Below are 14003 nucleotides of genomic sequence, written 5' to 3'. Positions count from 1 at the left end.
ACCCTTAGCTCTCAAACCCACCAATTAACCCAGCAAAATTCGGGGGGCCTCAGATTAGCCCAACCCTCTGCCAGCTCCGCGTTCACAGACCAGGGACAGGGCCCGGTGCTGTACCTAAGACCTTCAACTCAGCAGTAGCCCGGTGGAAGCTGCAGGATCCCAGATCAGGATCTGCCATGCGTGGCAAGGCCAGTACCCCTCCCTGCCCCCAGCACTGTCCACCACCATCTGCTTTGAGTCCAGCAATCTCATCCTGCCCTTCATCCTAGATACCTCAACACAAGAAACCCCGATTTCCAGCTCACCTCACATTCTCCAAACTCTAACTCCAAGTAGTTCTTTACCTTCTTTTATTCCTCCTCCAACTGCTACCCCTCCCTGACTTCTGAAACTAGTCCTCTGTGCCCTCCAATATTTACACCAACAAAATTTCCTCCATCCTCTTCCCTTCCCTACAAATTTCCTCCTTTTCGTTTTCCCCTAAAACCTGGTTCTCCCCCGAGGACACTGTTTCTTCTGCAACCTTCCTACTCCCCTCATCCAACTGGACCTGGCAACATGCAAGACGCCTTCATTTCACTGCTGATCTTCCTCCTTCCCTAAAAACACCCAACTTTGAATCTCATGTCACTGAGCTTCAGCACTCACCATATCTTCTTGTGGTCCCACAGGTCACTCCCTGAGCTGCTAGTTCCCAGCTCTCCATCACTCCTCTTGACAATTCTTGGCAATTTCAATACTGCCATGGCTGATGCCTCTGCTACCCTGGCCTCTCCATCCCCGATCTCATCTCCTCCAGTGATGTGCTCTCCACCCCTGCCTTCACTGCCACTCACTCCAGTGGTCATGCCCTTGAGCAAGACTCCTCAAGAGTAGCTTACACTAGCTGCCTCCAATTCACTGATTCTCTGTTGAACTGACTCTCATAAGGTTTCCATCCCACCACTTCCTAGAAACCGCTCCTGTCAAGCATCCTAGTGACCTCCAGCTTGTTAAATTCACTGACCAATTCTCCGTCCTTATCCCACTTGACCTCTCAGCAGCATTTGCCACTCTTTCCTCCTTGACACTCTCTTCCCTTGGCATCCAGCATCCACCTTCTGCAGGCTCCCCTAATCCCCACCGCCTTCACCTCCTCAAACTCTAGGGCTCAGTCCTTAGACTTCTCTGCCCTCGCCCCAAAGTGATCACACCCAGTCCTGCAGCTCTCATGGCCATTTATATCTGGGGTGACCCCCAGAGTATCTCCAGCCGAGGCCTCTCCCAGGGTTCCAGACCCATAGATCCTATAGACTACTCAAGACCTCCATTTGGCTGTCTCCCAGGCAGGTCAAATTTAACAGGTACAAGACTGAGCTCTTGATCTTCCCCACACCTTGCTCCTCCAGAGGATTTCCCACCCATTTATGAGAAATTTCATCCTTCCAGTTACTCAGGCCCAAAACCTTGGAATCACCCTTGCTCCTTTTCTTTCTGTCACACCCACAGTCCATCCATAAGCAAACTATCTTCCCCTCCGCTGATTTCTCACCAGGATTACTGCAGCACCCTCCAGACTGGTTTTTCTGTTTTAACCCTTGCCCCCTTCTGTCTATGATCCTGTTAAAATGTCCATCTGATTGTAGCAGTGCCCTGGTGAAAATTCCAGTGGCTTTCCACCTCACTCAGAAGGAAAACCTAAGTCCTTTTTAGTGATCAGTACTGCCTCACTGGGCTGCCCTGTGTCCTCTCTGAGGACATTTCCTGCTGCGGGTCCCTCACTCTGGGCCACCCACACTGGCCTTCTTGCTGTTTCTCAAGCTCACCAGGCACGCATTGTCCTGAGGGCTTTGAGCCAGCTGTTCCTTCTCCCCTAAGTGTTCTACCCTCAGAAAGTCACGTGGCTCACTCCCTTACCTTCTTGACTCTCATCATTTCCAGTCTTGCCTGATCACCCTATTTAAAAGTAAAGCCTTCTCCCTGATGGATCTTAGCACCTCCCTTCTCCTTCCCTGTTTGACCTTTCTTCACAGCACTTACATCATCTGTGGTGGGCTGAAGCACATGGCCACAGTATTTTGCAGTTACTCCTGTCAATCTGTGCTAGGCTTGTGACCAGTAGAATGTGGTGTATCAGCTCCAGAGCCTAGAACAGAAGAGATCTTGCAGCTGCTGCCTTCACCCTTTTGGAAAACTGCCCTGAGGCCATCGTGCATTGAGGAAACCCAGGAGGAAAGACTGCAGAGAGGCTCAACCATCCCAGCGCTCCCAGCTGAGATCAGCTGCCCACCAATCCCCAGCTGAATGCAACCATAAGACTGAGCCCAAGCCAGGTGCAGTGGCTCACGGCTGTAATCCCAGCACTTTGGGAGGCTGAGGTGGATGGATCACCTGAAATCGGGAGCTTGAGACCAGCCTGACCAACATGGAGAAACCCTGTCTCTACTAAAAATACAAAATTACCTGGGCATGGTGGCGCATGCCTGTAATCCCAGCTACTTGAGAGGCTGAGGCAGAAGAATCACTTGAATCTGGGAGGCGGAGGTTGCGGTGAGCCAAGGTTGTGCCATGGCACTCTAGCCTGGGTAACAAGAGCGAAACTCCATCTCAAAAAAGAGAGAGTGAGCCCAGGTGAGACCTGCAAAGATTTGCCCAATCAAAGCAAATCTGTATATTTGTGGGATAAATGCATAGAATGACTAGACAAATGAAAGACAGGCCAGACAGGCCAGAGCTTTGTGTGGATTTTAGTTAATATGACCTAGTACTCAGTCCTACTTTATGAATTCTCTTTTATACATCAAAGTCCTTACTTGCAATGTGCTATCAGGCATGAGGTGTTTAAGTGTCAGCAACCGAATCTGGTGTTGCATTTACTCTACCATAGCATATGTCAGGGGTCAGGCCCACACTGTATATGGAAATAAGACTGTCATCTCATTTGCTATTACCAAATGACTCTAATGTTACCGTTGTTTATCAAAGTTGGAGTGTTTAAATATTTTGAAATATTTTTTAACATATCTCCCTCTACCCCACCAGTGGACATTTAGCTGGGGTCTACATGCTTGTTAATTTTTTCTTATAATTTCCTTTTTCTCTCCACTCTCAATTACTTTTATTCTCCACTGGATGTGAAAAAAAAAAGCCTCTTTAGAAGCAGACTCACCGAAATTTATAGTAAATGCTTAATACTTCTTCATTCCAGAATACAAAGTCTTTTATGTTCTACTAAAAATAACTTTGACTTTTATGCCCTTGTTTCATTCATCATTATAACCATACGACATTTTTTTTTTTTTATTCCAAATAATCCCCACCCCAGCCCTCTCCAGTCAGGCTGAGAGTCCTCCCCCAGGAGCCAGTGCTTTCCATTCCTCCTCCTGGCTTTTTTTTTTTCCTTTTCCCTAGGTTACAAAATTGATCCTAAAAATACTAAAATATTTGAATTGCTTTCTATTGTCATAAAGTTATTACTTTTTCATTCAAAATGAATATCTCTTTATCTTAAATAAAAGTTGAAGCCAGGTACAGTGGCTCATGCCTGTAATCCCAGCACTTTGGGAGGCTGATGTGGGCAGATCATTTGAGGTTAGGAGTTTAAGACCTGCTGGCTGAAAGGTGAAATCCTGTCTCTACTAAAAAATACAAAAATTAGCGGGTGGTATTGGTATATGCCTGTAACCCCAGCTACTTGGGAGGCTGAGGCATGAGAATTGCTTGAACCTGGGAGGCAGAGGTCGCAGTGAGCTGAGATTGTGCCATGGCACTCCAGTCTGGCCGACAGAGCAAGACTCTGTCTCAAAAAAAAAAAAAAAAAGTTGAAAAAATAAAATAAAAATAAAGAAATATCTCTTTTTTTCTCTCTCTTTGAGGATTACAGGTGTGCACCACCATGGCTGGCTAATTTTTGCATTTTAGTAGAGACCAGGTATCACTATGTTGGTCAGGCTGGTCTCAAACTCCTGATCTCATGATGTGCCTGCCTCAGCCTCCCAAAGTGCTGGGATTACAGGTGTGAGCCACCGCGCCTGGCATATCTCCTCTTTTCATATGACAGAGGTTAGTCTTCTTTTTCTGGTGGAATATAGTAAATTGTTAAATTACAATAGCGTGTTGTTAGAAATCTTGCATGATATCTAATGAATCTGGCCTCCCTGTCTTCCGGCTGCATGGGGCACCACAGCTTTCCAAGGTCATGTGCGAATGCTGAGTTGGCTGCTCTGTACCAGGTGTGCATGGGACACAGGAACCCATCTTCTACATTGCTTAGGTCTTTCTTCCCTCCAATCTGCATATTAGAAAAGCATAATTTGGGACTAAATTTTGATGATTGATGGTCATGATTTAAAAGCTAATACTTTTTTATCACTTCTTTGTGCCAGGCATTTGGCATTTAATTCTCTCATAAAGCTTACCCAAGAATCAGCATTTATTATCTGTTTTATAACTGATGAGACTAAGGCTCAGAGAAGTTAAATGACTTGCTGAAAGTCACACAGCTAGCACTTGCAAAGCCAGGTTTCAGATTTCCCAAGCAGTGCTGGACTTAGTGCTCCTAACTGTTGGGCTACATCTCCAAACACAGATTTCTGGTACTTTTCCCCACGGTGCAAGGGATGGTGACTGTGCCCAGCACTTTTAACAAAGTGCGTGCTCTGCTTCTAATGTAAGGACTCAATGCTGTTCTTTAATTGAACCTATAATTACTGTTTTGTTAAGTTGGGAAAAGCTCTGGCTCCTATTGTTAGCAATCATAGAAAGTGTTCTAGCTGGGCGTGGAAGCTCACACCTGTAATCTGAGCACTTTCAGACGCCGAGGAGGGCAGATCGCTTGGGGCCAGGAAATCGAGACCAGCCTGGGCAACATGGTGAAACCCTGTCGCCACTAAAAATACAAAAATTAGCCAGGTATGGTGGTGCACGCCTGTAGTCTCAGCAAATCAGGAGGCTGAGGTGGGAGGATCCCTTAAGCCCAGGAGGTCAAGGCTGCAGTGAGCTGAGATTGAGCCATTGCACACCAGCCTGGGCAACAGAGCAAAAAGAAAAAGAAAATGTTTCATTTTAAATAGACCTACTATATTATCAGGCGAGGAAAAGTTTAAAATAATGGTAACTACCATATTATCATTTTATAACTTCTATATTTTGTGTCAAATAAACTTGTTATCACTCAGCTTATCATTATTATTATTATTATTATTATTATTATTTGAGACAGAGTCTCACTCTGTCACCCATGCTGGAGTGCAGTGGTGCAATCTCGGCTCACTGCAGCCTCCACCTCCTGAGTTCAGGCGATTCTTCTGCCTCAGCCTCCCAACCAGCCGGGATTACAGGAAAAAAAAATTAGCCGTGTCCGGCTAATTTTTGTATTTTTAGCAGAGACAGGGTTTTGCCATGTTGGCCAGGCTGATCTCAAACTCTTGGCTTCAAATGATCCACCCACTTGGCCTCCCAAAATGCTTGAATTACCGACATGAGCCACCACACTCAGCCAGATTATTTTTAATTAATAAGAAAATGAGCGGGGCATAGTGGCTCACACCTGTAATCCTAGCACTTTGGGAGGTCAAGGAGGGCAAATCACTTGAGGTCGGGAGTTCAAAGTCAGCTTGGGCAACATGGTGAAACCCCGTCTCTACTAAAAATATGAAGATTAGCTGGGCCTAGTGGCGGATGCCTGTAGCTCCAGCTACTTGGGAGACTCGCTTGAGCCCAGGAGGCAGAGGTTGCAGTGAGCTAAGATCATACCACTGCACTCTAGCCTGGCAACAGTGAGACCCTGTCTGAAAAAAAAAAAAAAAAAAAAAAAATGAGTTATTTATTCAGATCTGTTGATTAGAAAAGAGATGATAAGAAAAACTTCCTCTTTTTAAGAATGACAAAGTTACATAAAGGTTAAGTCTGTGCTCTCCGATAAGTAGCCACATGTGGCTACTTAGCATTTGAAATTTGGCTGGTTTGAACTGAAATATGTCGTAAGTGTAATGTACAAACCAGATTCTGAGAACTCAGGACACACATACAAAAAAGAATGTAAAATTGGCAACTTTTACATCAATTACATGTTGAAATGACAATAATTTGGATATACTGAGTGAACTAAAATATAACTATAAAGTTAATTTGCTTGTTTCGTTTATCATTTTAATGTTGTTAGAAAAAATTTAATTATATATGTGACTTCATATTTTCTATTGGACAGTACTGAATTAAGTGATTACTTATGGATAAAAGAAAGTATTAGTGTGAGTGGAATCAATCAATTCATAGCATACATGTTCACCAGCGAAAGCATTTTTTTCCCAAGTGATAAGCTTAAATATCTCTGTGATATCAATGCTACCATTTTCTCAAAGTGGCACCCTGCTAAGGCTGCCACTACATTCCTAAGAGCCACGGGAAAAGGCATTTGCTCCTCTGAAGAAATTCTCAGACTGATTTTTCACCACAGGTACTTCCCTGTTCTTTATATGTTACCGATGTGGACCGGGGTAACATATAAAGAACAGGAAAGTACCGACATTTCCCATGTGGGTTTCAAAGCAGATGGCATGGTTGAGAGCAGCGGGCACCATTCAGATCGGCCATCTCCGCGGCAGAGGCAGTTGTCTCCAGCGCAGCGGTGCAAAGCCAAAGGGCACCCACGAGTTCATTACATAATTCCTGGTAGCATGAGGCCAAGTGTGTATCTGCTCTGGGGGAACAGTCAGAGGCTCTGACAGTCAGACCGAGGCGGTCATGACTGTGTTTTCACAAAGTGTATGCTAGCGGTTGTTTGTTTGGAAAAAGACTGACCAGCTTTTCTTCCCTGTTCCTTTCCCCTCTCTCTTTTTTTCCCTTGTAAACTCTCTGGCATAATACTGAATGACTTTGTTTTTAAGCTGCCTTAGGCTTGCTTTGTGAAGAAAAAGACTGAATATCCTTTCCCTGTGGGACACAAGTTGTTATTTTTGGAGCAGAGGTTCTTAGCCTGATCTCTGTCTAGATCAATTTCTGTCTTGATGAGGCCATGGTCCGTGACAGCTCCGAGTGTCCTCCGAGGAGGGAGGCTTCCTCACTTGGTGGGGAGCCTGGGCAAAGATGTCTAGGGGCCACATCCGACACTTCACTGCTCTTGGTCTCCACACGAAGGGTCCTGGGCATTCAGAGTCTGCTCGTTAGATTGTGCCCTTGGAATAGTCGCGACCGCATGCCGTGAGTGGTGTGCTTTCTGTCTTTGGGATCATGGAAAATTCTTGTCTCATTCAGAGCCCAGACACTCCAGGCCAACTCCCTTCATCTATCTATTTCAGGAATATGGCTTTTTCTGCTTATTCACTTCATGGTACGTTTTGGGTGGAGATGACCCCTCTTTTAACCCAGATCACAGACTCCAGGTCACAGACGCCTCAGAGCTAAGAAAGCTGGAGGATTTCTGCAGGCTATTTGGGATGCATCTGCCTTGGCCAACACTGGAGACTCATCGGGCTTCTAGGAACATGTTTCCGGACTCAAAACTCAGAGCATCCCCTCTGTAACCTGCTCTTCGTGTTAGGCTGTGAGACCCCGGGAGAAAACTGCTCTGACTTCTCACAGTTCCTCTGCCTGACCTGCTATTCCTAGGAGTTTCCATAGCTTGAGCCTACTAGGAAACAAGTAAAATTAGAAACAGATTAAAATACTGCATCGGCAACAAATTAGATGACAATGGTGTGATCACTCCCTTGGAAGACATTTCTAGCTGGATATTCAGGGTCCAGGGCTATGTGGAGAAAGACCCTAAGACCAAGGGTCCAGCCAACCCCAAGGGGGTGTTGGCCCTGGCAGGTGTCCCAGCGGCTTTCACCTTGGCAGGTGGGAGCATGACCTGTCATGTGCGGTTCCTGGCGGGCTATACATAGCCAAAGCTTCTTACAAGTGAAACCTCTTTCGCACCCTCCACGGGTCCCTCCCGCAGGTCAGAGAACTCGCTGTAAATCCCTGAACATTGTCTCACCCGAGAAGGGGACACAGCCAGCAGCCCTCCAGCCCTCCGGCGCTTTCCGTGGGAGTGCACCCCGTGCTCAGCCATGGTGGACATGGGGGCCCTGGACAACCTGATCGCCAACACAGCCTACCTGCAGGCCCGGAAGCCGTCGGACTGTGACAGTAAGGAGCTGCAGCGGCGGCGGCGCAGCCTGGCCCTGCCCGGGCTGCAGGGCTGCGCGGAGCTCCGCCAGACGCTGTCCCCGAACTTCCACAGCCTGTGCGAGCAGCAGCCCATCGGCCGCCGCTTCTTCCGAGACTTCCTAGCCACGGTGCCCACATTCCACGAGGTGGCGACCTTCCTGGAGGACGTGCAGAACTGGGAGCTGGCCGAGGAGGGGCCCACCAAGGACAGCAAGCTGCAGGGGCTGGTGGCCACTTGTGCGAGTGCCCCTGCCCCGGGGAACCCACACCCCTTCCTCAGCCAGGCCGTGGCCACCAAGTGCCAAGCAGCCACCACCGAGGAAGAGCGAGTGGCTGCAGTGATGCTGGCCAAGGCTGAGGCCATGGCCTTCCTGCAAGAGCAGCCCTTTAAGGATTTCCTGGTCAGCCCCTTCTATGACAAGTTTCTGCAGTGGAAACTCTTTGAGATGCAACCAGTGTCAGACAAGTACTTCACTGAGTTCAGAGTGCTGGGGAAAGGTGGTTTTGGGGAGGTAAGTGTCACCCAGTAGCCAGGCTAGAAGGTGAAGCATAGAGCGTGAAAAGGGTCAAGTGATGTTGCTTTTCTTTTTTTTTTTTTAAATCTCGGGAACTTATTTAGAACTAATTTCAGGATCACAGGTGGAGGATTCCTAGCCCGTCTCCCCAGCCCCCTTCCTTGTAGCCACAGGTGTGAAATAAAATACAAATAGCATGAGAGAGACGAGCAAAATGTAGACTTGGCCAAGACTCTCTGTCATGGGTCTCCATCAGGAACGTGCTGAGATGTCCAGACACTGGAGAACAACAGCCACGTGTGATGAAAGGTCTCCTTTTCCCCTAAATTGTGGTAATGAAGGTAATTTGAGAAAAATAGATATTTAAGAAAACACTCTAGCCAGGTGTGGTGGCGCACGCCTGTAATCTCCGTTACCCAGGAGGCTGAGGCAGGAGAATCACTTGAGCCCAGGAGGTGGAGGTTGGAGTAAGCAGAGATCGTGCCACCGCGTTCCAGCCTGGGTGACCAAAAAAAAGAAAAAAGGAAACACTGATTTTGAAGTAAGGAAACATTGATCTTGAGAACCTGTTTTGCACCACTGCTGTGCCCAGCTCTTCCTGTTTTTAAGTAATAAAAAATATTTCAAATAAAATTTGCTTTATATGAAACAAACCATTAACCGTTTTAAAATGTACAATGTAGTGGCACTTGCTGCATGTACAATTATGTTGGGTAACAAACACCTCCGTGTAGATCCAAGACGCTTTCATCACCCCTGTGCCTACTTGCAGTGCCTGCCCATCGCCCTCCCCTGCAGCCCTGCCAACCACTAGTCCACTTTCTGTCTCTAGGGATTTGCCTATTCTGGATATTTCACACAATATGTGACCTTCTGTGTCTGGCTTCTTTCATTCATTATAACGTTTTGGGGGTTCATTCACACTGTAGCATGTGTCAGTACTCCATTCCTTTTTATGGCTGCATAATATTCCATTGTATGGATATACTACGTTTCATTTAGTCATTCATCTGCTGATGGACACTTGGGTTGTTTTCGCCTTTTGGCTATTGTGTGTGGTGCTGCTATTCATGCACTAGTATTTGTTTGAATACTTGTTTTCATTTATCTTGGATGTATGCCCAGGAGTGGAATTGCTAGGTCATACGGTGATACTATGTTTAACTTTTTAAGGAGGCACCAAACTTTCCACATGTTTTATTCCCACCAGTGATGCTCAAAAGGTTCAATATCTCCACATCCTTGCCAGCACTTGATATTTTCCTGTATTTTTTTATGAAGGCCACCGAGTAAGGTGAAGGAGTATCTCACTGTGATCCCCACTTTTTCTTGAGAACACTTCTTACTTACAGCTTCTCCTTTCTCCACAGCCTGCCATCTTTCCACCCACCTCCTCCATCACCTTCTCTCCGCCTCTCTCCAGTGCCATCTACCTCTACCTCTTCCTCTTCCTTTCTTTCTCCTTCAAGGTATGTGCCGTCCAGGTGAAAAACACTGGGAAGATGTACGCCTGCAAGAAACTGGACAAGAAGCGGCTAAAGAAGAAAGGTGGCGAGAAGATGGCTCTCTTGGAAAAGCAAATCTTGGAGAAGGTCAGCAGCCCTTTCATTGTCTCTCTGGCCTATGCCTTTGAGAGCAAGACGCATCTCTGCCTTGTCATGAGCCTGATGAACGGGGGAGACCTCAAGTTCCACATCTACAACGTGGGCACGCGCGGCCTGGACATGAGCCGGGTGATCTTCTACTCAGCCCAGATAGCCTGTGGGATGCTGCACCTCCATGAACTGGGCATCGTCTACCGGGACATGAAGCCTGAGAACGTGCTTCTGGACGACCTCGGCAACTGTAGGTTATCTGACCTGGGGCTGGCCGTGGAGATGAAGGGAGACAAGCCCATCACCCAGAGGGTGAGTGACTCTCCACCTGCCCCAAGTATGGGGCACAGAGTGGGAAAGGAGGGGAGAGGGCTGTTCTGTTCCCAAGGCAAGCAGAGCCTTGGACTTAATACCTTTGGTTTTGTTTTTTTTTTTTCCTAAAGCGCTTACGTTGTCATCTTGCCTTAAGAGGAGGGGTGTAAGAGGATTAGCTTCATTGGCTATTTGGGGGCTACTTTGTTCTCCTCTCACCTGGAATGGGGGAGCCTTCTTTGTGACTGGGGATGGCCTGTGCCTTCATGGTGAGATGGAAAGAGCTGAATCCATAGTCAGGGTCCAGATGTGTCCCATCAATAACCACCTCTGTGGTGCTGTGTTCCTGAGCCCATGGAGCCTTGGTTTCCTTTTCTGGAAAATGAGGGGGCTGGACTCTAAAATTCCATGATCCTAGGAGGTAAACTTTAATCGGATAAGAAAAAGAATGATCCAGCTGGGTGTGGTGGCTCACGCCTGTAATCCCAACACTTTGGGAGGCTGAGGCGGGTGGATCTCCTGAGGTCAGGAGTTCAAGACCCCCCTGGCCAACGTGGTGAAACCCCGTCTGTAGTAAAAATATAAAAATTAGCCGGGTATGTTGACTGGCACCTGTAATCCAAGCTACTTGGGAGGCTGAGGCAGGAGAATTGCTTGAACCCGGGAAGCAGAGGTTGTAGTGAGCCGAGATTACACCACTGCACTCAAGCTTGGGCGACAGAGCAAGACTGTCTCAAAAAGAAAGAAAGAAAGAAAAAGAATGATCCTCTTATACCCAGAACATTAAAAGTAAAATATCTCCTTTTCTGTTTAGCATGGAATGGGGGAATGTTTTGCATTGGATGAAGATGAAATTTTAAATGAAAATATGTAGAAGAAAATTTTGATCAGTTTGGTTCAAAGTGACTTGCTAAAAATTCTTTGGTTGAAAGGGAATTATAATTATGCAATTATGTTAAGTGAACAATGGAAAATCTCTGGAATTCTAACATCTTTACCTCTGAGTTTCTGTGCACAAATGTGGGTGATTTCACAGGAAGACAAGGGCTCAAACCTGGCTCTCAAATGCTTACTTAAAACCTTATTTTTGTACAGTTTTCAGCCTACATGGCACAAAGGAAATGAAAAAAATCATGGCAAGTTTGGGAAACTGCTGTGGTGATTTTATGTGGCTGTAATGGAAGGGATATTGACAAGACATGAAGGGCTGGGCCTACATAGGCACTGGAATGCCTTCTTGTAGGGGAAGAGGGGCTCTTGAGGGGTTATAAGAAGGGAGATGACATGATTAGATTTCTGTCTTAAAAAGATCAATGCAGCAACAATTTGGAAGGTAGACAGGAGGTGGGGAAGTTAGGAGGCTAAAGTAGTGAGTGGCCCAGGCAAGAGATAATGGGGGTCTGTAGAGGACGGTGGGATTGAAGAAGTGGGAGCAAACTGGAGCTCTTGCAAAGAGATCTGATGGGACTTCAGGACCAGCTGGGTATGGGGGTCAGGGAAGGTGAGGGTCTCTAGCTCCAGCAGCCAGAAGGAAGAGCAGATTGATAGGCAAGCTGGCAAGATTAATTGTGATTATGTTGTCTATGAGGTTCCTGTAGAAGGGGCAGGTAGAGATTGTTCACTGGGCATTTAGACCTGTAGGCCTGGCGCTGGGGAGAAAGACCTGGGATAGACATGAGGATTTGGAGTCATCATGGTCTGGGAAGCACAGGGCACTGCTGAGTCACTGGGAAAGAACGAGGGAAGAAGACTAGAAACAGACGCTGAAAAACACCAACATGTATGGGATATAGAAGAAAAGGGCCCTGAAGAGGTTTAAGAAGTAGTAGGAGGCAGGAGTGGCATAGTCAAGGCAGCTGTGTCAGTTAGAGATGGGTTTCAGCTGCATATCCTAGAAAACCCAAATGACAACAGATTAAACAAGACAGAGGTTTATTTTTCTTGTGTAACATGGTGTGAAAACAAGCAGTTGCCAGCATTAATTCAGCAGCTGCAGGATAACAGGATCTGCTCTTTATAATTTTAGACTTTTCCACATGTTGCAAGATGGCTGCTGTAGCCCCAGCCATCAGGGCCATGTTCCAGGCAGGAGAAAGGAGGAAGGGTCAGGAGTAAATGGGCATGCATGCAGCAGTTGACTGTGCCCCCTCTTTAAGGAGCTTTCCTTGAAGCTTCATCCAACAGCTTTTGTTCAGATATCACTCGCTGGGACTATGATCTGGCCACCCCCTAGCTGCCGGGGAAGCTGACAAATGACATTCTTGAACATTCTTTGGTTAAAAAGGGAGTGATAATTAAGTAATTATAATTACTGAATTATATCTGGGCTGAGTAGAAGATCACCCAGCTCATGTCCAGGTCATGTGTGCCCATGTTGTAGATGTGGAACTTGGAGCGGGTGAGGGAGGGGGTTCTAGTTAGTAAGGATGAAGAAAGCCTGGATATTGAGCAGGTAACTAGCAGCCTCTGCCACAGGAGCCAAAGAAGAGGATTTCAGGGAGGAGGGTGTGGTCAATGTGTCAAGTACTGCAAAGTGGGATTTGCTGATTAGGAAATCAGTGTCAGGGCATGAGGTCTCAACTCAGACTGTGGAGATGGGATTGATCTAGAAGTAGGGAATGAGACTCTGGAAAGGAAGACTGGTCCCTAAAAGGAGACTGTTATGTATAAATTTTTTCTTTTTGGTGTTGCAAAGAAAAATTAGTACTGGCACAAAAGATCTCTCAGCAAAGCAATTCTTTTTACTTCCTGTAGAAAGGGTGCTCCCACTAGCAATTTTGCCAGGAGAGTACAATGAACAAAGGAAAGCAGACAGATTTATTTCTTACATGTTTGGGATTGTCCTTACTGCTGTGTCTGGTCTTCATTGGCTGGAGCCAGATCTCACAATCTAAACTAAAACCTGATTGGCTAATAACTTGAAACTTTTCTAAACAGGTAAAAGCAATGGAGAGGAAAAAAAAAAAAGTAAGTCCAAATAAGGAAGGGACATAGACTTCGAGCTGGGACGTGCCTGTGAGCAGGTCCAGCACAGATGTCTTGGTTAAAGTACAAGGACATAGAATGTACTGTGTGCCTGTAAGCATGTCTAACAGCTACACAGGATAGGGCTTTTAGCAAAAAGGCAAGAAGGCTTTTGAAGAAAGTGTTTAAAACAAACTATTATTTCTAACGCTTAAGAATTTTTCAGCCGGGCGCGGTGGCTCAAGCCTGTAATCCCAGCACTTTGGGAGGCCGAGGCGGGTGGATCACGAGGTCAAGAGATCGAGACCATCCTGGTCAACATGGTGAAACCCCGTCTCTACTAAAAATACAAAACATTAGCTGGGCATGGTGGCGCGTGCCTGTAATCCCAGCTACTCAGGAGGCTGAGGCAGGAGAATTGCCTGAACCCGGGAGGCGGAGGTTGCGGTGAGCCGAGATCGCGCCATTGCACTCCAGCCTGGGT

At 46.6% G+C, this 14003-nt stretch overlaps 1 protein-coding gene across 1 annotated transcript in view; it reads left to right on the top strand.

The window, feature by feature from the left end:
- The first annotated feature begins 5771 nt into the window (after positions 1-5771).
- GRK7 (G protein-coupled receptor kinase 7) overlaps positions 5772-14003 on the top strand; it is a 45279-nt gene continuing 37047 nt past the window's right edge. The window contains exons 1-2 of the mRNA XM_032264776.1: positions 5772-8645; positions 10118-10555. Coding sequence (XP_032120667.1) covers positions 8034-8645; positions 10118-10555 — 1050 coding nt within the window. The 5' untranslated portion in view covers positions 5772-8033. The remainder of the gene's footprint in view (positions 8646-10117; positions 10556-14003) is intronic.

Source organism: Sapajus apella, unplaced genomic scaffold (assembly GCF_009761245.1).
Source record: "Sapajus apella isolate SASKATOON/1434 unplaced genomic scaffold, GSC_monkey_1.0 scaffold4, whole genome shotgun sequence".
Taxonomy (NCBI): domain Eukaryota; kingdom Metazoa; phylum Chordata; class Mammalia; order Primates; family Cebidae; genus Sapajus; species Sapajus apella.
Note: the sequence above shows the minus strand (reverse complement) of the source record. Positions and strands in the feature narration are given on the sequence as shown.